Source organism: Apteryx rowi, unplaced genomic scaffold, assembly GCF_003343035.1.
Source record: "Apteryx rowi isolate R43461 unplaced genomic scaffold, aptRow1 scaffold_205, whole genome shotgun sequence".
In the NCBI taxonomy this organism is placed as follows: domain Eukaryota; kingdom Metazoa; phylum Chordata; class Aves; order Apterygiformes; family Apterygidae; genus Apteryx; species Apteryx rowi.
Window position 1 is genome coordinate 1524 of NW_020448364.1, and position 24704 is coordinate 26227.

General features: G+C 39.0%; 1 protein-coding gene across 1 annotated transcript; it reads right to left on the reverse strand.

The window, feature by feature from the left end:
• Window positions 1-824: 824 nt before the first annotated feature.
• On the reverse strand, window positions 825-18888 carry RHAG (Rh associated glycoprotein). Its single transcript, XM_026063954.1, has 10 exons — window positions 18694-18888; window positions 12045-12228; window positions 10609-10759; window positions 9315-9462; window positions 8361-8527; window positions 7281-7418; window positions 6299-6420; window positions 5550-5635; window positions 4667-4740; window positions 825-2924 (listed from the first exon to the last, which is right to left on the reverse strand). The coding sequence occupies exons 1-10, from the start codon at window positions 18830-18832 to the stop codon at window positions 2847-2849; spliced, it is 1287 nt and encodes a 428-aa protein (XP_025919739.1). The 5' UTR covers window positions 18833-18888; the 3' UTR covers window positions 825-2846.
• Window positions 18889-24704: the final 5816 nt, after the last annotated feature.

Sequence of the window (24704 nt, forward strand, 5' to 3'; positions counted from 1 at the left end):
GTGACTAAAATGTTATGGCAGAGGTGAGAAAGAAAGAAGATGGAGGATTCTCAGAGTCATCAAAGAAGGACTGACTCACCCAGTAACCACTGAAAGCACAGCATTGGTTTCTGTTCCAGACAAGGGCACATCCACAGAAGCCATTTTTATTCATTCAATGGAAATACAATAATTCTATTTAATTCCATGGAAAAGTTTTTTTATTTTTGAAGGCTTCAGTTAATCTCACTAATATGCACATTAATCTGAAGCTAACCAATTTTGGCTTCCAGCTGTTGGATTTCCCTGTGTTTTCATTTGATCATCTCCTACATGTCTGCCCTGTAGTTCTGAATCAGGTCAACATCTAATGTTCTCTTGCTGAAGGCTGTACTACGCAGTCCTCTGTGTGTGTGTGTATTTGGGGTATTCTTGAAGGGTAAAATGTGTAGGGAACTATGGTGGTCTGCCTTGGAGGTGAGGGAGGAGAAAGWCTCAAAGTCTCATTGTGCGTGTCTGTGATCTGTACAGTACCATTTGAGCCCTGGCCCAAAGACTGCTTCCTGGCCTCTTTCCTAGGTTTTAACCATCTAAAACACAGTTTCCCAGGCTAAACTAGTCTTCTAGTATCTTTCTTTGTCAAAAAGGAAAGAAAGACTCATCTATAAATGATCAATAGGTTAGGTGGAATAAATCTCCCTCTAGAAGAACCAGTCTCTTTACTCTGTTTTTTGAGGGACCCTGAAGGACTAATTTCTCTGGGGCAGCAGTTTTTTGCAGAGGAGAAGAATCAGTACTTGGTGGACAAGGTTTTAGGTTACTATAGAAAGAATATAAGGCAGAACTGGAAAACAAAACACTTTTATTTTTTCCCTTTTGTTTTAACTAACTAAATATAACTATTCAGGGCATCATTCTAAAACATTAACTCACAGTGAGTAAATCTCACTTTCTCACTTTCTCACACAAGTATTCCACTGTATTAAACACCCACAGTCACTGAAATTACCCCAGTCACTGCAGGTGAATGAAAGACCTTTTGAATCCTCAAATAGGATTTTGAGGGATAAGATTTTTRCAGTCTCTCTCTATATGGAATCTTTTTTTCAAGTATTTTGACACTTTGTTTTTGTAAATTATGTACAAAATACTTATACAATCTTTACATATTCAACATTAACATCATCAAATCCCTTCTCCATTTTCACAAAAAATAATTGTGTGAGGGCTTTGAAAGGGTCAAAGATTCCTTCCATCTAACAAAGTAGCAAACAGTCAGTCCTTGCACATCTGCAAAAGAACATATCTGAAACAGTGCAAAGTGTACTACAACAATCATGTTTTGTCAGTCATAGATATGAATCTGACACACAAAGCAGTATACTGTGGTGTGCCATAAGGGACAGCCTTGTCTAGTATCTTTCTTAAATTTTTCAAGGAAAAATACGTAAACAGAACAGAAAAAAATCTCCTGTGCTATTTCATATGAGAGGAGGTTTCCTCTTAAATATGATAAGAATATGATAAGAAATAAAGATTCCAATAAAAAATAAGATGCCAATACAAAAGTCTCGAAAGTTCATCAACTGTAGCTTGTCCTTCAGAGGCCTTAGTGGTAGCTTTGTACGTCTGAATAAAGTCTAGAGGAACTATAACCCTTTTGTTAGTTCTTCAGCTCTTGCCCATTGCCTCTTGATGGATAACACCATTTRGGTTTGCACAGATGCATGACTCGGCTTCCATCTACTATTATCTCATAGAACTCCTTCAGTTCGCTCAATTTTTGTCTTGCATAACTGGGCAGTTGTTATAATCAGCACTTGGGTGGAATTAATTTACCTTAATTTAGCTTCAATTTTCTGTTGCTGCTTTATCTTGTTTCAGGAGGCAGTGACTTCAAAGGCAGAGAGTCGCCACACTGATGTTCTCCACTGAGTCTTCTGCAGTTTGAACATAGCTGCATTTTGACCAGTCCTTAACAACACATACCTTTTCTTGGAGCAAGCATTTTGTTCAGGTTATATCCATTGACATTAACAGCTCTATCATCCACTTATTAACATTGGCTTTAGCAGGACAGTATTACATAATCACTTCTTTTTTTTTGTAGCTCCTACTGGATTCCCTTATCCTGTCTTTGAAATAGCCTTATTAATCCTGCACAGATAATTAAATTTGTCACCAGTTCACTTCCTTCTCTTTTTAAATAAATATATTAACAAAAAATCTTGCCACTCATATTGCCACTTAGCATATTTCCTCAATTGCTATATTCCATGCTTTGCGGTGAAAATTATCTCAACATTTTGTCTCCTGTCATTTAATCATTCTTTGATTTATAGTAGATTTTTCCCCCATCCAACAATATGACAACACACTTTCTTAAAAAGTTAATCTGGGATGCTCTGGTGAAAACCTTATTAGAATCCAAATAAACAATATCAATCTATTCCTTCATTACCATCTGCTTAATTACCCCTAAGCAGTTAAAGGATGTGACTCTCACTCAGGAATCTTGCAATTAAATATGGTATCCTGTAATAGGCTTGAAACACACAGATTATTTCAATGGTTATATTGTTTCAGTGATGACAAATGGTAAAATACAGATAACTTTCTAGAACAATGCATGTTCTTTTTTCTCATTTTAGATGAGCAAATATATTGAAAGGAGCCAATTATTTCAACTGAGCTTAGCGTAATGACAACATATACTAAAATAAAGCTTGTTTTATATTACAGAAATATAGCTATCTACAGCTCCTTCTTGAAAACCAGGAGCGGTTAGGATGATATTCAGATTTTTTTTTAACTTTAGAAACTGAAAACAGCACCATTAGGACAGAGATTTAAAAAAAAATTTTTTTCTACATCGTGGCTTCAAATCTACTGTGCTCATCATGATTGTTGGAATGAATCTCATATAGTTTCTCCTCTTCTGGAACCTGCCATGAAAACCAAAGAAGAGTTTAGTCAATGACATAAAGAACTCATTTTGTCCTAGGAGGAGATTAATGTGCACTGATAAGGTCATTCTCTTTATATGTACTATCTATTTATGAACAGTAACCCAGACTTACATCAGCCAGCAATTCTGAACTGTGAGGAATGAATTCATGGTGTTCTTAATAAAAGAATACCTTAACATTCACTCTAGCTACCAGTGTGCAAAAGTCCTATCTGGGCTTTTGAAGAGCTCTGAGGAAACAAGGTCTCCATCTCTAAAGAAACTCAAAGGAAGTTGTATGCCAAATATAAACCTCCTTTCCTATTAAAGCTCACTTATCTTATTTCTATGAGTAGTTCTGCTGATACTACAGGACCTTCAACTGAGCACAGTTGTATTATTATCACTGGTCAACACAGGGATAATTCAGTCATTCACATGCTGTGAATTCTTCAGTCACAGTTCAAAATTGTCTTCTTCCTGTCATTTTTCAGCATGTATATAAGATAGCCTGTTTCAAGTCTTGCTGTAAATAATGCTTGTGACTCTTCCAAGGTCAAACAGCAAATGACTTGCACAGATGTCATTAAAAGGTGCTTTTTTTCTGATTGTCACCTCTACAGCTGATCTTTTGGCTCACAACTTCCCCTTAGACCACAAGTTTTCTCTGACCGAAAGCCAAATTGCATTGTTCCTGCCAGAGATTTATTCATGAGAAAATTCGTAAATTCTCCTTTTGGGTTCACAATATTTTATTTACATGGATTTTATATCATGCTTTTCTTATCTTGCCTTTTTGAGCTTGTCCTAGCATAAAAGACAAAATTCAGACTGCCTAATTTAAGAATATATCGTCAGTCTATACTGAAGGGAGATGCAGAAAGCCTACAAACAGAACTGTGAGTTTCTTAGGTTAGCCAAGAAGAAATGTATGTCTGAGTTCATGCACTTGATTGTAGTCATCTAACTCGGAGATATGTGTGGGACTGAACTGATCAAATCTGGATGTCTGCAGTGTAGAGCTCCACATCTGAGGTAGTCAATGAAGGGTCCACCACAATCAGTGGAGGGTATGGACTTTTAAGATCCTAATTCGTCTAACCCTAACATAGGTCTGAAATGATTCAAATGAACTGCAATCTAAAGCTATCTTTCTTTGAGTATAGAAGGACTATTCAGATGTAGTTGTTTCTCATCCCCATCTGTGTCTTCATGCATAAACCAATGGTGCCAGGAGGCAGGTCTTCTTCTGAACAATAACCTCAATGGTCAGATCACTCAGTCAGAAAGAAGAGCTTCTTCTCAGTCTAAGGGGGACTGCCCCTATAAATACTGAATATATGCTCTAAATTTAATTTGGCAGGAAATCCTAGATGACACTAGAAAAGCAGCCAAGAATGTTGCTAAATATGTTYTTAAACAGCACTAAAAGGGAGTTAAAGTAATTCTAGTCTCAATTCATTGGTTGTATTTTTACTTTTTTCTCAAGGCCAGTCTAATGCAAAAGACATGATTAGGTAAAAAGTTCAAAAAGATCCTGGAGGCCTTGATAAAGTCAAAGCCTGAGGCAACAGTTTCAAGTTCTTGTGTGCAAGTGATCCTTTCTATTTTAACGAAGGGTCGCACTGTGTCCCCACAAACCCCAGAAGAGCAGGACTGTAGTGTGCTGTACGTCTTCCTACATGACAAAATTGAAGCTTCTCCATCAGGATCATTTTCCAACCATAGACTATATCTTACCTCCCAATAAACGGAGTCATCAAAGCAATTCTGATCAGATGCTTGTCCCAAGAAGGGCAACTTTAGAATGCCACCTGCAGGGAAATGGGTATCAGAGGTTAAAAAATAGACAATGTGCCCAAAAAGATGTTTCTCAGATGGGCCCTGGGGAGTCATTTAAGTTCTTTGCCTCGTTTTCTAGTCTACAGAAAGGTCCAGTCCTCCTGGGACATTGCGCCTCTCATTATTGGATGTGATGCAGGTTGCTGCATGTTGACATTGATGAGAGCTTGTTTTTAATTACACAGACCCTTCTCAGATTTCATCCTGGATTTTTCTGTTTCAACCTGAACTTTTGTTTGGGAATTATCCTTTTTTTCCCCCAGGAATGATGCTGTGACCTGGGATATGTCCTCAAGCAATCTGCCCAAGTATAATCAAGTTACCGGCCTTTGGATATCATATATGGCAGCTGCACAGTACAGGTTTGTCTGAGATCAGTGGCTCAGATCGTAGAAGTTTCCATTTACTCTACACATACCAGAGAACCTGCAAAGGTCCTACATCAGACTAAGGAATCCTCAGCTGAAGTCCAGCTTTTGGGAGAATATGTTCTAGTGGTTTAGAGTTACCAATATTGAGCCAGAAGGAACCACTAAATCATCTCAATTGATTATTCTCCACATAAAAGGCACAGGAGATGGGAATCACATGCAGAAATCCAGTTGCCTTTGGGCATGGGCCGGGCATGGGTCTCTTGTAAATCCTGTGTCATATTTACCAGCGTAATATAGATAAATCAAATCTTTGACTTTTTCACACAAAATTGTTGACACATGGAAGTTCTCTATGGGCACATCTCTAAATTCACTTTGCTTTCATTTGGTGTATGCATTGTACTGACCTGTCAATATTCCGCCTGCCAGTGCAATTGCAATCGTGCTGCCCAGGGCAGCAGCCTGCATGTCAGGAGTAAAGCGGGCAGTTGCCCTGAAAAGGACAGAAAAGTAAACCACAGACAATTCAAAATTGTTACACCTTGAGCCTGAGCTTCTGTCTTACAGCTCTGTTCATGTTTGCTCTCTGCTGGACAGGGTGGCTCATATCCTATCATTGTTGTGGCCAAGGCATAAACTATGTGAGATAGATTGATTTTATTTCAGTCTTGTTTTAGACTAAAACTCAGCATAAGTTCTTTGAAAAGGTTATTAGTATCTTATAAGCCTTCTGGGAATGTTCTCCTTTGTGAAAAAGACCATCATTTCGTCTTCCTGTAGCCTTCTTTGTAAAAGAGTAGAAATAGCCCATTTGCCAATTGATCTTTTTCTTGGATATCTTACAGCTGCCAGCAGTGTAATTGTAGAATAATGATAATGATTCTATTACTTTTGATGCACTGTGCTGTAAGTTGTTGTTTTTTACGATTTTTAATTTTTACCTGAGCTGTTAATATGGAACACATTTGGCATATAAACAGTGTATTAAAGGCAGTATATCAAGAAGAGTTGTATTTAAACCAGAACACCATGTCTGGCATCAAACCAAAGGTGCATTTTGTGAAAATAAATCATAACTAGATCCAAGGAAGGGAAAAAAAACTAGGATAAGCCTTCACTAAAGGAAACTTCTTTCTTTCTCCTCTCTATAATTTACCTGATTTCTTTTCTCACTGCAGTTACAATGATGCCTGCGATACCTCCCAGTATTCCAGGTAAACCATGTAAATTATGGACTCCACAAGTGTCTTGAATGTTCAGCTTGGAGGCCATAAAAGGCTGAAATGAGGGGAAACACAAAGTTTGTGGTGAATTTATAGTCTTCCATTATCTCTAGAATGATAGGCAGAAGAAATAAATGGAGAAGAACAAGTAAACGTTTCCTGTATATAGGTAAAGTTTGGCTATAAAACCTGCTATCTTCCCCTTCATTGTGAAACTATGTACATGCAGAAAACTGGGTAACTAAGTATAATGGTACAAATGTACAATGCGCCRTTGTAATGGTACAAAACATGGTAGTTCTGAGATGTTCCTGATCTTTTCAGCCACTGTAACAAAGACTGAAAGAAGTGGCTAAAACATACATGCCTGTTCTGAGTCTGCTAGTCACTTATTTTCTTCCAGAATGTTTCTCCATCAGGAAATGCCACTTTGTTGAAATCAAAACAAGCAGCACTCCCGAAATGGAGAGTTTTAGTCAGATTATTTTGTTTCGACATTTTGCATATGAAACACTTCCACTTTGGACTTCAAAATATTTTCCATTACAGATTTATTTAGAAATCTTACAACACCAAAATTTAATCAATACTGTTTCAGTGTTAATCTGAAGCACAGTTCTTCTGGTGGAGGTTGTTTGGGAAACATGGGCTTGGAGCAAAATCCTGCCAGTTCCTTGGAACAGAAATCCCAAGTTCAATGAACTCTAAAATCTACACAATCCATCTACATTTTTAGCTAGATGATAAATTCAAGACGGTTCACAAGCATATATTTAAGTCACACTGATTTCAAAATAAGTTAACTAGCATGTGCAATCTGTAGAGTATAAGCCAGTTACTAAAATTCATTTCTAGTAAACCAAGTCAATGAAGCAATAAAGTAAATGAGAGCAGAGGCAGGTCCTAGGTACTTACAGTCAGGAACTTGAACCCAAGGACAGAAATGATCCCAGCAATGCTCCCAATGCACATGGCAGCAAAAGGGTAGATTGACATGTCGGCACAGGTACCCACTGCTACTCCTCCTGCCAAGGTGGCATTTTGAATGAGAACCTGCACAGAGTATACAGCAGTGAAGATGATATATGTGGAATAGAGACTTTTTGGGGGCCCGAATGACTTGAAAGCCTTGCTTGCATGTTTTTTTTCTTTTTCTTTTTGTTAGATAGGAATTGTCCAGTGAAAGCTGAAGAGGAATTTAAAATGTGCCTCCCTATTATGCATTTCTGGATTTAGTTCAAAACTGAGCCAGTACTCTGAGCCAGTTTAGCCTGGGTCTGCTATGGGCCTGTCCCCCTTTCTGGCTTCCGAAAGCAGAATCCCCGTCCTTTCTCTGTAAAGTTACTGAAGTTCATCCAAACTCTTGCTAAGTCAGCCTGAGCCAGCAAGAACTGATTCCCACAACAGCAACAAATTCTGAAAACTCATTGAACTGGACCACCTCACACTGGGCTTGGATGAGCACTGCAACAACTGCAAAGTAGTGGGTGAAAACATGGATTTTAGGGCAAGGAGAGGAAAGCGTGGGATCCTGGCACCTCCAATCTCATTTGGATTTGGCTGTTGTGCAGCTGAGCACTGAGACTGTCAGGGAACAGGTCAAGTGCCTTCAGAGAGTTATTTTAGCTATTTCAATACAGTAATTTATGTAAGAACTTCTTTGGAATAAGACCCCAAAACCCACCTGAACCTTGGAGTAATGTGCCTGTGGCTCTTGTCCACAGCTGGTTCTGTGGACAAGGGAGCAGGACCATCACTATAATGTCTGACAGCACTGGGCTCTCCAGATGAACTGATCCCATTGAGGACGCATATGCAAGGAGGGATGACTCATGGTCCAATCTGGCATTGAACCTTTTAGAAGCATAATAGCCCTAATTTTGCCCACACTGTGAGCAAAGGCTCCAGATAGCTCATAGATGCTGGAAATCTACAGCATTATCCTTACTTTAGAGGAGTGACTCAATTTAACAGAGGGTTTGGCATGACTCTTACCATGCTGAATTTGCCTCTCTGATCCACCAGGCTGGAGAGGGCAAATGTTACGACAGTACATGCAGCAAGGGAGTAGTAAGTGTTCACAATTGCTTTAGYCCGGGAATCTTGGTCATGTGCAATGGCAGAGTTAAAACTGGGCCAAAACAGCCAAAGGAATAGGGTGCCTGGATGAATATAAGACAAAACCAAACAAAGACTATTCAGTCACAAGAGATATTTTAGTGTGAAAGATTCAATGCAAAAGAACTACCTATAGGAAGTCAGGAAGATTGCCAATATGAAATATGAAAYAACCAAAATCCTGGAAGAAATAACAGATTATGCAGAAGCTTTTGACACTAGCAGCTGGGATGCTGACACATGCTCTCTGTCAAATCTTACTGAAGGACTTTAAGATATTATAACCCCTTGCTGTGTCACACACACCCCTCACTTCCAGAGCTCACAACCTCTGTAAAAATGGTGACAGAATAGGATGTATGCTGGTGCAAGACAGTTCACATACAAATCCTTTATCACCTATTGATATAACTGATGGTTTTAGCTGAAAAATTGATCTATGGACAGGTCTCAGTGAGAGATAGATGCATGTCCAGTTCCATAAACCATATATTTTATAACATTTATTAGAAGGACAGGGCACAGCTGAATATGGCCAATTTCTATGGAGATGCTGCTCATAACAGAAGTCACAAGAAGGGACTCCCCATCAATGCACAGTGAAAATGCATGTTTAATTTGATATTTCCTCTTTTTATCCAAAGAAAAATTGTAAAAATATGGGTTGCACTGAAAACTTAATGCATACATCAGACAGAAAAGAATATGACTCCAGAACTGTATGCAGAAAAATGGATGCAGCATAACAATAGGCAATCTTAAAAACAAACTGAAGAAGGATGGACAACTAATCAGAGCTCACTGTTACTTCCCTGTGCTTCTTCTACTTACCAATCATGGCAAATATGTCAGAGTGGTAGGTTGATTCTTCATTTTCATGTTTGTTTTTCAAGCCAGGACGATACAAGACTAGGGCTACAGCCAAACCAAAATAAGCTCCAAAAGCATGGATAGTCATTGAGGCTCCAACATCTGTGGCCTGCAACAGGGATCCAAAACAATACCACAAATTTTAAATAGAGGAAGGATGAGGACCTGGCGAATGAGAAGTCTGGATGACTCTGTCGTTTATTTTCTATGGTAGGGAGTAGAATGTGTAAACTGAAAATATTACAAAGTGAAAACTTGTCACTAATAAGAACGCACATGACACTATAACTACAAATCAGAATTTATATGAAACACTTCTATTGATCATCTCTTTTAGTATGGTCTTCAAAATGTTTCATGATTCTTTTGTCTAATAGCACTGGAAAGCAGAATACCTGATCACTGCTGAAGGATCACAATGGATTTTATGAGTGATTATAGTAAACAGTGAAACAGATCTGAAAATTGTTCAAATCTGAGTTGTTAGAATTCCTTGCTCAAGTGCCTCTCTAGTTAAAAAATGCAACATTCTTTGATTATGCTCCATGACTGACTAAGCTCCAAGAATAGTATTTACCTATTTACTCAACTAAGGGAGATACAGGGAAAAATAAGATAGTTTAAGATCAAGGAAAGAATATTTCTATAATCAAAATCAAAGATTTCTATAATCAAAAGCAAAATCAGTAGAATAGATATCAGAGGATCTTTAGATATGGACACCAGCTTGCTTTTAGCTTTCCTGACCATACACATTCATATTTCCTGTAATGCTTTCTTTTAATAATTAGCTGATACTCTTACTTTCATAAACATTTTTCAAATATATACTTAAAATTGCCATCATTTTTTGCCCAAACCAGGGCATCTGGAGAGAATGAAGAAGTATTTAGCAGGGGCTTTCTTTCTGATCTCTGAAACTGAGATTAAAGACACATTACCTTGCATCTAGGGAGAAGCAAAAATACAGATAGGTCTTTCTGTTTAAGGTAGTTTGAGGCTGATAGTAGTAACTTGTTAGGCTGCCATAGCTTAAGTGTGTTGTTCAGCCCAAGCGTATCATATAGACAGAAGCAGTATCTTAAGCTGAGATGAAACAGTTAGATATCTGAACAGGAGAAGCCGGACTGAAGAAGAAGAGCAAAGACTTGCGGAATTTGATGTGAGAGGAGGCAGATGGCTGTGGAAGACAAACCACCCCATATAGATTAGTATTTGTTATAACCAGAGGACAATTATTTCTAAATACTTGTACCTGAAGTATTTCTGTAACTAGATGTTCATTGCATGCAAAGATTGTGATCTCCAAAATCGTCAAGATCAGCATCTGAACTGGACTTGTTTTCCCCAGGACAGCTCCAAATGAAATTAAAGCAGTTGCTGTACTGAAGTCTGCATTTATCATGCTGAAGTTAAGAAAATAAATCATAACAAAACCAAAAAAAAGAAAGAAAAAATATGCAGAAAAAGAAAAATCAGCTTTCTGGAAATAAAGATGGACTAAAACTTATCATATCAGTAAAATGATAAAGCTTTAACACTTGAGATTTAAAACTATTAAGATACATTCTGTTCTTTGTGGATAAAAATTAAATCAAACCTTTCCTTTCTTAGGCAAGGGGATCTCATTGGTTACTGAGGATAAAGTGCAGGACCATATTTGTGTGCAGCTAGTTGAAATTACAGTGAAAAGACACATGAGATTTGTATTGAGGATGCACAGGGATATTTCCAACTCTTATTTTTGCTTGAATTCCAAAGACAAGAGGGAGCTTCTGGTTTTGTTTGGATGGTTTAGCTCATTTCAAAAGCCTTACGTGCCTTTCTGACATGGTGCATCAGGTTTGCACTAGCTGATGTCAGGAAGGAGCAATGTTAACAGGTATGAAGAATGACAAAGGTAAATGAAAACACAAATTGGTCAAAGACCTCCAGGATGGAGGGATACTAGTTATAGCTCCCTCATCAAAGGTTTGTCTGTAAACATTCAGGAGCTATTTATATTATCCTGCATGTCCTTCAGTAATGTTTGGATGCTGTTTCTTTCAAAACAGCCCACAAGTTTTCTCAGGAAGGAGAACTGCAAATGTGGAAAGCACTCTGTGACCTTGGCAGATGCAAGACAGATTAGTGGGAAGGGGGTTAAAAATATCCAGGGACATTCATGGGCAAAGGTTTCTTATTCTACGGTTGGGGTCCAAAGTCTACTGCAGTATCTGAAAACAGGCTCCAAGCATGATGCTCATGCGCATAGTTTCTCCAGAAGCAGGGGAAAACCTCACGTGTAGATAAACACACTGGTCCAGCAATTCCTCTGTGACCCCATGTACCATGGGAGGACAGACCCTTTTGTGCTTGCTGGATACAGGAGAGATCTGGAGAGCTCCCGGTGCCGTGCTGGTGAGGGAAATATTGAAATTTCCAGGGCTCCAGAGATTCAAAGAGGGTCTCTCTACATGGCATATGGCCCACCTGTAGCTTATGACCCAAATTTCATCCTGTTTTACCTTGGCCCAATGCACTAGTGTTGCCTCTTGAGAGATGAAAGACTGATGAATGCCGAGAGGCTGGCAGTAATGCTCCATCAAATTTTAGTGAGCTCAGAAGTCTGATCTCACAGCTGTTGTAGTTTTATGTCTTTTCCTGATATCTTAAGGGGCAGATTGTCAATTCTGGAAATGTCATACATACCTTTTGATATCAACACTAATTTTCCCTCCTTTCATGTGCCAAAATCCTTGCATCAGGGTGCCCCACTGGAGACCCAAGGCAGCAATGAGCATGTTGATACCAACACTGCTGAATCCATATTTCTTCAGAAAGGTCATCAGGAAACCAAATCCAACAAATATCATCACATGGACATCCTGAAAGACTTAAGGGAAAAACAAAATCTATGTAAACAGGGACTATAGATGGAGGAAAGCCAGGTAAAAAGGAGGGTTTAATAGAAAGGAAATTGATTCCAAACTCATATTGTCAGTATGATCCAACCATCCACATTTAATGATGAGCCTACTTGTTGCAGATTGAGCGTTTTGAAAATTCATGACCCAGTATCGGTTTTATTACTTGCTGCATCATTATGCAAAGAACACTAGCTCTATACCTATACTAGCAAATTGAATGTGCCTGGAACTGCACTCTGGGCCTGGAGCTACCTGGAATATCACAGCTTCACGTCCATACAGCAAATTCTTTTCCCCTCAGATCAGGGTTGTCACCTCCAAAATGTTCTGGCCTAACTCCAAAAATATACATGGGAATTATTTGGACACATGCTAGTTGGCCCACTACAAAGGTATGCCTGTGATTTAAAACAATTTACAAAAAATTGATTCTAATTTCTTTACCTGGGCACTTGTAATTTACTAGTTTAGAAGTTGCCTTTAAGAACTATACTAATATTAATACTGATAACCAGCATATACTTATCTGTCCTTCAAACACTTCTAAATGTTAAAATATGGCTAATTCTTTTAATTACTTTTTTGAAGTATTATTTTTTTCATTTTCAGGCTTTTTAATGCAAACTGAATTTATCATCATAACATGGATATCATATTATTTTCCATTTTAAAATATTTTGTTATTCTGAAGTATTTAATGTGGTGTAATGATCTGTGCACCTGTCAGATCTGAGTCCTGTAATTAAGATTTTTTTCTGATTTTATTGTTAGTAAGAACCTCAGTAGAGAGAAACTCATTATTTTAATTTCTCTTTCACTGGTCCTTAGATGCAAATACGTAGGAAAAACTGAGACACTGACCTAGTAAATATAGTATGTGGCTTGAAGTTACATTTGCCAGCAGTGGTATTTTCATATGATTCCTGTAGTTTTGCTATATGCATTGCCATCTTTAGCCAAAAGAGGGCCCAAAAGTATAATAAATTACTGGAGTTTCCTAATAAACTGTCTTGTATTTGCATTGTCATATGCTAGTCTTGACATAGCACTGAAATGCATACATGCATGCAAATAAGAACATTTACACTGGGTTGCACACTTTTAAGAAYTAGGGTCTAAATGCGCAGACATTCACATCACTTTCACTTCCTCTTTGGACTAGATTTTTCACATGTATTTACTGACTTTGATAATAGCCAGTGACATGACTTTCTGAGGCTCCTGCAGCCCTTTGGAATCTCCCTGTTTTCCACCATGTTACTCAATTTCCAGAACTACTTTCCAAAATTTTGTGTTGTACTTACTATTTATTTTAAGAGATATACAGCCAACTTAGCTCTCCCATTTGGACTGCTGCTCTTTTGGTACACTAGCAAATTTTGTATTGCAAAGCTGAGTGAAAATAATCACCTTGCTTAAAGTTCAACATATTTCCTTGCTTAAAAGGGCATTGCAAGAAACTGAAAAGATATGTCTTGGGACAACATAAACTGTGCTTAAACAACCTTCCTGATCCTGCCAACAGCAAAAATTGTATGTAGTCAAGAATTTAAAATTGTATAGTGCACACCGCACTCAAAAATAGTGCCTAGGGGTCCCGTTATTTTGAGGGTGGGGACGCTGTCTACAGCTGCCCTGGTTTCTGCTGGCAGCCTGGTGTTCAGCAGTTTATTTGGAGTCACAGACTTGCAAGTGAGACAAAGATATGTTGGTGGGTCACATGAAAAAGATCTTCTCAAATAAGAGAAGGAGTAATCAGAGATTCTACTCGCCACCCCCTCTTTTTGGAGGATATGTGAAAACTGGATGCCTAACAAACCTTTTTCTCCTCTTTTAAAAATAATTTTTTGCCAGTGACTCTTTATGCAATAATGTGCAGGATCAACACTTTTGCATATTAGAAGTGGCCTGGTTTATTGGACTGACTCTTGTAAAACTATTCTATAACAGGCCTATTAATGGTGCCAAACAAATACAGAACTAGGGGAGAAATCTATAAAAGAAGCAACTTCTACAACAGTAGCCTTTTTGTTTGGCTTTAACAGAAACAAATGCAAATGTATTAAATAAACTATTAGCATAACAAACTACAAAGAGATATAGGACTTCAATAGTTTTTAGTTTATATCGCAAATGAGTTTCATGCACCAAAATGAGAGGTGCATTTGAAAATGACCCACTGCTTGCCTTTTTAGACTCTGAATCAACCTGGGTTATGGACTTTCCAGTAAAGCCTAAGGAACAACCCGAGCCTTAATTGTGCACATTCACAGGAGCAGCCTGCTCTGTGGAAAAGGGATCTCCCAGTCTCCCAGAGGAAACTATGAATTGTTAGCATTCAGCATATTATTTTCTCTTGTTTGTAATCTGCTGGTTAAATCATTGCAGACAAAACAAGTGAATTGCTCTCATAAAAAAAAAAAAAGCCATTCATGTTTACAACAATGCAATGAATCATGTCTAGATTAGTAAAAGATGCTTTACTGCTTAAGTCACCTGACACTAAGTATGAACCAAAGAACAGTTTTCAAAAGCATCTTGATGACCAAGTAGTTTAATTATCAATGTCCATCAACAGGGCTTTTGCATGATCAAGTCTTTTTTGAAAGATGCTTTTGGAAATCTTACCACAGCCCTAAAGATGCAATTCTGTTGGAAACAAGTGGCTTGTTGACATGTAATCCTGGGGCCTCCTGAGGGTTATCCAGGATTCATATAAATGTTTTACAGGTGTCTGGACTTACTTACACATCAGATTAAAAGTCCTGGGGAAAACTAGGTTAATTCATGGATGTTAAGGATAATTTTCACAAACTGAAGATCTTGAATTTGCCTAGTATGGACCTTGTTCTTGAACTACCTCTTACCCTTTTTTTTTAAAGAACAATAGGTCTGAAATGGTTTCAAATGATGGAGAAAACCGCACAATATGAAATAAGCTGTTTTAATGACTAATTGTATTTAATAAATTATAGCACTTCTATTCTGTGAGACAGGAAGAGAAAGACTGGGAAAAACACTCCAGCTATTCCTGGACAAAACCAATGCACGCGATTCTGCCAAGGCTGCTCAAAGCCAATATATTAATTTCACTGCAAGGACTCCGCATGATGGTCAGTCTCAATGAAAAGATGTTTGTGGAATCCAGGTTTATACTTAAACTGTAATTTTGCTCTGCCTGAAGAAGAAAACCTTACAACCCAGAACAAGAAGGGCACAGAAAACTTTCTGAGCCTTGGGACGTGGATCAGACACAGAACATTACATCCTGGATGCCAGCACTGCAGAAACCACCTAGGAGTACTCACAAAACCACCGCACACCCTTTTCCTCCCATTACACTGGTACACCACACATAAAGTTGTCCATCCAATTCACCATTCCTGTACTTGGATCCTCCAGAAACATATACGATGCAAAGCTGGGAATGATCTCAGCTCAGGCCTCCTTATCTGGGTCCAAAGCTATGGTGGCTTTCAACCATTTTTTTCACCTTTCTAAGGAATGAATCCAAAAATGCTGAAACAACTCAGGTCCATGGCACTGAGGTATTTAAGGCATACAAAAGCAGGCCTTGCATTGCAGATCTGGCAATATAAATTGGACCCTAGATGAAGCAACTAAATCTACCATAGAATGAGGTACAGATGAAGTTACTGTCCCAGGGCTGCCTGAAGAGAGCATGTGAAGCAGTTTGGACCCACTATTTTGTGAGCTCAGGGGAAGTCCAGACTCAGAATCTCTCTCAATACATCTATACTATCATAGCCTTAACTTTTGGCCAGATACTCCCGCAAACTCTATGCTTTTATGTGCACTTTGTAGACAGGGATTTTTGAGAGAAGATGGTCTAAAAGTGAAAGCACAGGTATCAGGAAATACTGCTCCTTTTTTCCACTTGTTTGCTGTGAATGGGATTCATCTAATCATAGGTGAGCACTGAAAAGCCCAACATTACATCTATAGTGTTTGCTTAGTTTATATCCATACTGGTAAACTCAAGGGCCTGTTCCCAGGCCAAAGGGCAAACGACACAACTTAGCAAAGGGCAAATGACACAGCCACACAACTAAATACTTTTCCATCCTGAAGCAGCATTCTCACCTGTGCCATGTCTTGTGAATAGTCCCTGACCCATGCAATGCTTAAAGCCATACAGAGGCATGCTGGAGATCAGGGTGCTGGTTTCCATGAGCCAAAAACATGCCAGAAGCTTCTTAACAGTTCAGTAGTGTGGACAACTGGAGGACAGTGTGTTTGTATAACATAGTCGTACACTGCCTGTGAGGGGTGAGAGACAGAGGTGGAGAGAGACAGAGACAGGGCAATTTTTCCCATGTGTCTCACACTGATCTTAGGGAGGGAAAGACTATAGATGATCCCTAACTGAATAGCTTACATTTTAAGGCCTATTTTTTAGAGTTAACATTTGGTGAGAAGAATCCTTTCCTCCATGAGTTGGATGAGGACCCTGCCCTTTCTCTGCCCTCCTTTTAAAGTAGAGATGTTAAATAGAAAAACAGGGCTCCACACAAGGGCAAGGACAGGGTTTTAACGCTAGAACAGCCTACCTCAGGAGCTCCCCAGGAAGCACAGTACCCATGGTGCTATGTGTGGCACAGAAAGCCTCCGTCCAGAAGACTCACAGTTTAAAAGGAAATGTGCTACACCTTAATTCTTAGAAGTGTGCAACCCAGGCACTTTCTTTCATTTTCCTTGGTAAGAGGGAGTCTAAGAAAGTGCAGAGAGAGCACCAGAGCCGGAAGCAGTGATATTCCACCTGGAGAGGGTTGTTCTTGCAGATCAAATAGATCTTTAACCTGAATCTGAGGGATACATGGCCTAGATGTGTCCTTATGGCTTCCCAAAATTATACCAGGAGGGGGATGCCTAAAACACTATTGTTCTGTGGCTGTACTTGTTGTTGTTGTTTTGGGGAAGAGGCAGAGAAGGGATTGCTGGAGAGGTGTTTTAGGCTATAGATATATTAGTAAAATAAAAGTATCACAGTACAACAATCTGTGCTGTTAAATTGTTAGCATAGCCCCTGGCATGGTTTTGGCCTAGGCCATCTACCACTGTCCCAGGCAATAGTGGACCAGGGATGATCCCCAACATGCTGTCGGGACGCAGCCACCTAGTTTAGGAGCTGAGATAGTTCAATATGATGGACATAGCCAGGCAGTGCCTTAGACAAAGAATAAGCTCTGGCACAGCTTAATTTACTAGCTTAATTTACTAGCATACATGTGACTAAAAGGAAGCTAATAGGCAGTGCAAAATTCATCTCTTGGAGACACTGCTACATTACAATGGAGTTGCCCAAATGTGGGTAATTGGCCCTTGATGTCCATCAGCTGACTTGCATCTGGAGCTGAATAAATCCCTGTATTCACTGTTGTCTCAAGCAGACAATGTTCTGTGTAAGGACACACAATGTGACTAATGAGGTGTGAACTGACCCCAAGACTACGTTCCCCTGTAACAGTCACTGAAAGGCCTGCTGGAATAACACAAAAAGAGCGATACGTGCATGTGTACTACACACAGGCTAGGAATTCTGTATCGTTATGATCATTGTTAAGAGGATTGCAATCAGGACTACAAATTTTTACAATATCAGAGACAAGAAGAACAACAACAAACTTTCATTAGTGTAGAAAGACACAGGATGTTTCTCTGCAAACTTCTCTTGCTATTTATTCACAAGAACCCGCTCTTTGCATAAGAAGGGAAGGGTGGGAGAAGTCAGCAACTACTTCTCATGCCCAAAGCGTTCTCCGTAGACTCCATCAGGCACTTCCAGAACAACAAATCAACCAAAACATTTACAGACTGAACATTACTACCGTCCAAACACCACGGCTGGGCCACTGTTTTGCTTTGAAAGGTAGGAGGGATTTCTCCACTTTGTGTCAAAAGCTATTGGCTTCATGTAGTCCATTTTCTGCAAACGTATTTTTTAACAGTGCTGAATATACTGCCTATTTTCATGTTGTGATAAGATGACCTTTTGAAACCTGGTCAATAGTAATGGCAGGTTCTATTCATTGTCTTCATTTGGTACAGTAATCAGACAGTCCAAGGAGCACTGTCGTTCATCTCTGGAAAATGGCAGAACTGTTCAAAGAAATTCAGATTTCTCCAAGTTTCAACCTGCTATAAAAACACTATAGAAAAAGGACTTTTCTCCTGGAACAGCTAACTTCTCAGCAGTTAGTTACTTTCAGAATATATGTGCTCAACTTGAATTTAGCTTTGAAACCTACTGCTTTCACACCCCAGAAAAAGTTTGTTTGCCCCAAAGCCTGCCTTTCTTTTGTAGCTATACTGTTTGGTCTCATAAGTTGTATCCTCTTTGTTCAGAAATCTTGCTTAGGATTATTTTAAAGAACTTCTAACTACTATAAATGTTAAACAGCGATACTTACATGGATATATAGTATTCTGGGAGACATTGTTGCTGTCATATTCCACGAATAAACCGAACAAAACAATGATGATCACTTCCAGAAGAAGAGCCAGGGCAGAGAACTTGAACCTCATGTTGGTGTCAAGGGCTGAAGGCATTGCAGGACAGCAGAAGGCTGTGAGAGCCTGATAAAGAGAGGGCTGCCTAATTCAGTGGATCTCGGTGATACAGCAAGAGAGAGACAAGCGAACCCACTGTCACACCCACTATGGGAGGGAAATAGTATAGGTCAATGTAGCAATTGCTGTTCCCCGGGCTATTTCTGCGTATGAAATGCTGGCTTACAAATTTTTCAGTTTGTAGTACAAAATAGCTCATTCAGTCATGGATATGCTTCTCAGTATCTTATATATAGTTTAAAAGGAAATAGTAGCCTGGAAGAAAATCTCACATAGCCTGATTTGCAGCACATAGCGAGGAACACAACTGCAGCCTGTTGTGTTTCCTGCAGTCAGTCATTTCTCGAAGTTGTAGCTTTAATTTTAAATAGGTAGATTATTTTTCATGTGATATGAAATGTGGATTATCTCCTGTCTCTTGGCAATAGGATAAGTAAGCAAAGTGAATTTGCTTCAGTAAACTGCAGAAGCATGTGTTCTTTCTATTTCATAGTGAATGAAATATGCATAAATGCAGCACAAGTTCTCAGAGTGAACTGTTGTTTAAAAAGAATTATACTTCCTAAAAAGAAGAAAGGATGTTCCTAGCTGTTAAAAAGTAAAGCTGTAGATTATTAAAAAGAGGAACTTGAAAAAAAAAAGCTTTATTTTTCAATTTTAATTTTTTTTTGCATTTCTCTTAGCTAAGACAATGAGAATAGATCAGAGACCAAAGTTTTTAAAAGGTTTTAAAATGCTCAGTTTGTAAGCATTCTCATGAATAAGGAGCAAATTAAATTTCACTAAGATTAATGGGAGGATGATTACTTATTCTTGAGTATTCAGATTGCTTGTCAAACTTTCTGTAGAATCTTAAAAGTCTTGTGGATTTTGGGATAAGCTATCTTATTGTTATAATACTGAGTATCTCTCCCTCTGTTATTCAATATGTAGAAGATAGGACTAAGCATGTTTAGACGTCATCAGTATATACACTTTTTTCAGGTGGAAATTCAGTGTTGAAGACCACATGGTAATACCAAAATGAAAATAGAAAGTCTAGTTCTTGAACCAGAATGCATCTGAAAACTCATGGTAGTAACTAAAGAATGAAATAATTCCCTGATAATAATTCCTAAGTCTGTAGGACTTTTTAAGTTAGGCAGAATCATCTCTACACTTAATGCAGCTGATCATAGTGTTAGGCATCTAGGAATAAAAATATAGGCCAAAATTGCGTTGTATGAGTCTGCATCTCACGAGAAGATGTATCTATAAAAAGACTGATGGTATCACAGTAGAAAACGACTTGATCATGTAGTAGCAGTGCTAGGATACAGGAATAAACTGCCATATGCGTTGTTGGGTGTAAAATGGACATATTCTGTAGATGCTGGGAGACGATGCTACCTTGGGCTGCAGTCCTGGTGAGACTGCTATTGGAAAAGGGCTCACACAGTTTATGAGATGTAAAGAACTTAGTTTATTTAGGGTATACCTATATTAGTGTACCAAGCCACAACCTTTTTGCTGGTCCTGAGGCCAGCTCATGTTATTTTGGCATCTTGAGCTGGCGAAACAGGGTGGCTGCCTCTCACGTGCCTCCTAGGAAGGGAGCCTGGTTCATGCTGACTCCGGGACGATGGCTGGGAATTGCTGGGAATTGCTTGGGAGATGACTGGCTAGCCCTGGCTAGAAAGCCTGCCTGGCACTGTTGCCCAGGCCCTGGCACTATTCAGTTTTCTAGCACAAAGGTATAATTAGACCATTTTCTGGGTTTAGTTTAAAATGACCTCAGCCATTACTGGACCCTTGAAAACTGGTCTGTGGGTTTGGAATGGAAAAGAAGCTGTTGAGCAAGGGAGACATAGCAATGTATCGCACTTGCAAGTGGCAAAGCTAAAATGAACACATTCCTATTTTTTTCTTTGTAGCAACTATATTTCATTTTAACAGTTCAAAGGAAGCAGAGCTTTGTTAAAAGGCTGTTGAACATCCTTGCTGTACCACAGGATAAGACAGACTGCAATGTTTGATTGTAAGTAGCTGCTAGCCCCTTCATTTCTACAGGAAGTGGTTAAAAAGCAACAAAATCACGAGACAAATTCATTGTTTTTTACAAAAGTTTTTTTTTTCTTTTTTTAGTTCAACTGTGAATATCTCAATTATTCCAAAATGAAAGGAATTTTCCCCTGGGACTTGTAAATTAAACACAACTATGTTTTTTTCATTCATTATCTAATTATTCCCCTACTGAATATCTCACATGCAGTAAGTACAATGCTCGAGATTGTTAAGTTCTTTCACGGGTGCAGAAAGGGCTCCTGGTTGATATCTTATTAGGGAAAATGCCTTTAGTAACTATTTTAATCTAGAAATCAGTCAAATCAAATTAATTTAAGCAGGACTTTCCAAGATTATTCCACTCTATCTTAAATTACATGTATGCACATACACATACACCATCTATACAGAAAAATTATTCATGCATGTCTGAGCTGGTAATGCTATGCTGCCTTTACAGTCTGTGGAAAGATGTGCATCTCAAGGATCTGATTAGTCTCATCCCTCTTAAAGAGTTGTTTTAGGAAAAAATGCTCTATGTGTTAGAGGTGCTCACTTCTCTTTGTTGATTATAATGGGGGCCTTTGGGGAGTAGCTCAGAATTACACATCCAAATTTTAGAAACTCGACTAAGTCAGGTGAGTTCACCCTTCTCCACTGAGAATTTCAAGATCTTGCCACGCGTATTCTTGTTTGATCAGCTGTAATTCATCCCTTGTGTGGCACGCGATGGAAGCAGTCGCAGAAAATCTCTTAAAGGAAATACCTGATGTGCTCACGCAGGCTACATCTCTGCTAGTAAAGCGAAGAGGGCCAGGGCACAGCCCCTTGCACTAGCAGGCTGCTGACCAGGCTAGTGAGTTCTTAGCAGGGTTCCTGGTGTGACTTTGACCCAGGCCATCTATCACTCTCTGCAACATTGCTTCCCACGCCAAATACGGTTTGGGAGCAAGCACAGGTCAGGGATCGTTCCCCGTAGGCAGCCAGGAGCTGGCCACCCTGTTTTGGAGTGTAAGGGAGTTCATTTGTGTGGGCACAAGCTGTGTCGTGTCAGCCAGCATAAGGGCAGAGAGCAGACCTGGCCTTTTTTATTCCGTGGTGTGGATGCAGCGGCAGGGAAATGAGGAAAATACCCACTGCTCACACAATCTGATTGGAGTAACTTGTTCCTGTGATTTAAGGGAAACTTATAATGCTCCTGCCTTGCTCTTAACTGCAGAATCAAAAGGGAGGGAACAGGGAAACATTTTTTATGTGAGCAATTGCTACATGCAACCCCAAACTCACAAACCAGCTACAATTATGCCTCATATTTTTAGGGCTTTCTTTAAAATACAACCTATTTTACTTATATAAAATACTCAGAGACGTCTGTCTGAGGTGAATGAACCTAGTTCATGCAGAAGGTAGTGACATTAAAATAGCTCTTGCTTGTGCTGTTCCTGTTTATGGCACTCCAGTCACGAGGTGGATAGAATAAATGCAGGTGTCTTCCCTTATGCAGACAGAGTACAGACAGTGTTACTGAACAGTAGAGTAAGAAGGGAAGCTCTGCCTGGAGCAAAAAAGGGGGGAAATACTTCAAATTCCATTATGAATGATAGCTACATGTCTAACAGACCTGTTTCCACTGAAAACACTCCTTTGTCTTCTAACAGCTATAACAGCTAGCACGTACTGTATTTTAACTCTCGGCAGAGCGCTGTCTTGCACACTGGCACGCAGTCCATCCAGGCACCTGTTGCACCTTTCTGTTATGCCAGGTCCCACATTACCTGTTTTTTTTGGCCTGATTCATTCACTGTTTGAAGCAGCTGCTGCGTCATTATCTGCTTCCTTCACACTGATCTTTTTTCTGATTTTCTCGTTTCTTGCAAGGTGATGAGAAACAGCCATCTGCAACATCTCGTTTCAAAGGCCAGCAGTCTTTAAATGTCCATCTAACTGCTGGGTAGAGCAGCCAAAAAAACATGCATCTTGAGCAGCTGGGCTTTAGTGTCTAGGGAAACTCCCTTGTCCCTCCCTATTAGCTTTAGCCCAGCCACAACTGCTTAAATACAACAGAAAAAATGAGGGTATTCTTTGATAAGTATTGTTGCACATCTGGATCTATTAACTAACTTTGTGTATCTATCTTTTAAATCGACATTGGGTTTTTCATCCTACAAATCCATCTGAGGGAAAAATATGGTGTTGGTGAGGTATCAAAGCCTTTATGTAAATCAATATAAAAAGTTATGGCAGACTTTCAAGCTTCCAAATAAATCAAAGCAAGAGATAAATGGTAGTTTGAGCAGTATCCTTACCTAAGGAATGAGAAAGAAGCTGCACTTAATAATCTTTCAGAATACCTTCAAGCATCATTAGGAGCAGAATTTATCTGACCAGACATATGCTATAGATTTCTATATCTGATTAACCAATTAAGTGTCCTTTTTAAGTTAGAAAAGAGAAATAGGAAGTTCCGAGAGGCAATTGATTTCATCTTAAAAGAAGATATATAAAATAGGCTAAATAGGTCACATGAATGCAAGGACTCAGTGCCCTTTTGATCATGTTGGTTGGCTGATGTAGGCTAAAATCAGCTTCAGGATGCTTCCTAGAAGATATCCAGTATGGTCTGCTGAAATGACCAATGTGATTAACAACCTTGATTTCAGTTTACAGAAGTCTTAGCTACGGGTCTCCCTCAGCCAGTGATGTGGATTTATGGAGTATGACTTGAGAACATGACAATATTTAAGCTACTTCTTTGTGCATGTTGTTAGTGTGGGCATATCACAGATTAACTTTTTCTAATGCTTTGTCAAAAATCCTGTATCAGTCTGAGTCAGCAGACACCTGCTCCATCTAGAGTTCAAAGCTCAGCTCAGTAAATGCAGTTTGTCCAAGTATTACTTAAGTAACCTCCCTCACCTTGAAGAGGAAAATGATGCTGAATGTGGTTTTCTGACTCCCTGGATAGCAAGAACAAATTTGTCTTGACTAGATTCATATCATCCATGCAGGCCTCTTACCTCTTGCCCAGTTTCTTACAAAGTGTGGGAAAAATAAGGGATTTTCTAATCCTATTAATGCACCACTTTTAAAATTTCTAATAGGAAACACTAACACTAAGATCCCAAAACGAGAGAAGGGAAACACGATGGACAAACAACCACAGCTTAATGGATAGACCATTGTTTAATCTATTTGGTTATTACAGATTGTTACTGAAGTAACTAAGTTTTTCCTATTTAAAATCATACAGACTTTCTCTCTCCCTTCAGAAGAAATTGCTTGTTTACTATACAAGGCATTTCCTTTGTACAGTACAAAAAGGCCTAATAGAGGTTAAGACTAGGAAGACTTTTTCAGTCTTTTAGTTCTCTCTTCTAAATAAAATAGAGAATTATGTTCAGTTAAGCTTGTGAATCTTGTAGAAAAGGAGCAGGGTGGACTTAAAGACTTCACTGTTTTATATTCCACTTTTACTTCATTGGCCCTGCAAAGAAGGAACAGAATGTACAGGCAGAAATTATTGGTTTAGGTGTATCCCCAAAGTTGCTGGAAGGCTGTTTATAAGAGATAAAGGGGCTCATTCTCCCTTACACAAGAGCCAGTTTGTACTGTTCTTGTGATTAAAAAAAAGGAACTACTGCAGAGTCGATGGATGCTTTACATACACGTTAAATCTCTATCCATTTTCTTGACAAAGCAATGTGAAATAGTATAAATGAGATTAAGCCTTAAAGTCTGGGATGCTATTTGCAAAAAGTGTTCATGATAAATCACATATGTCTGTTTCCCCTTCCTGTGTCAAAGCAAG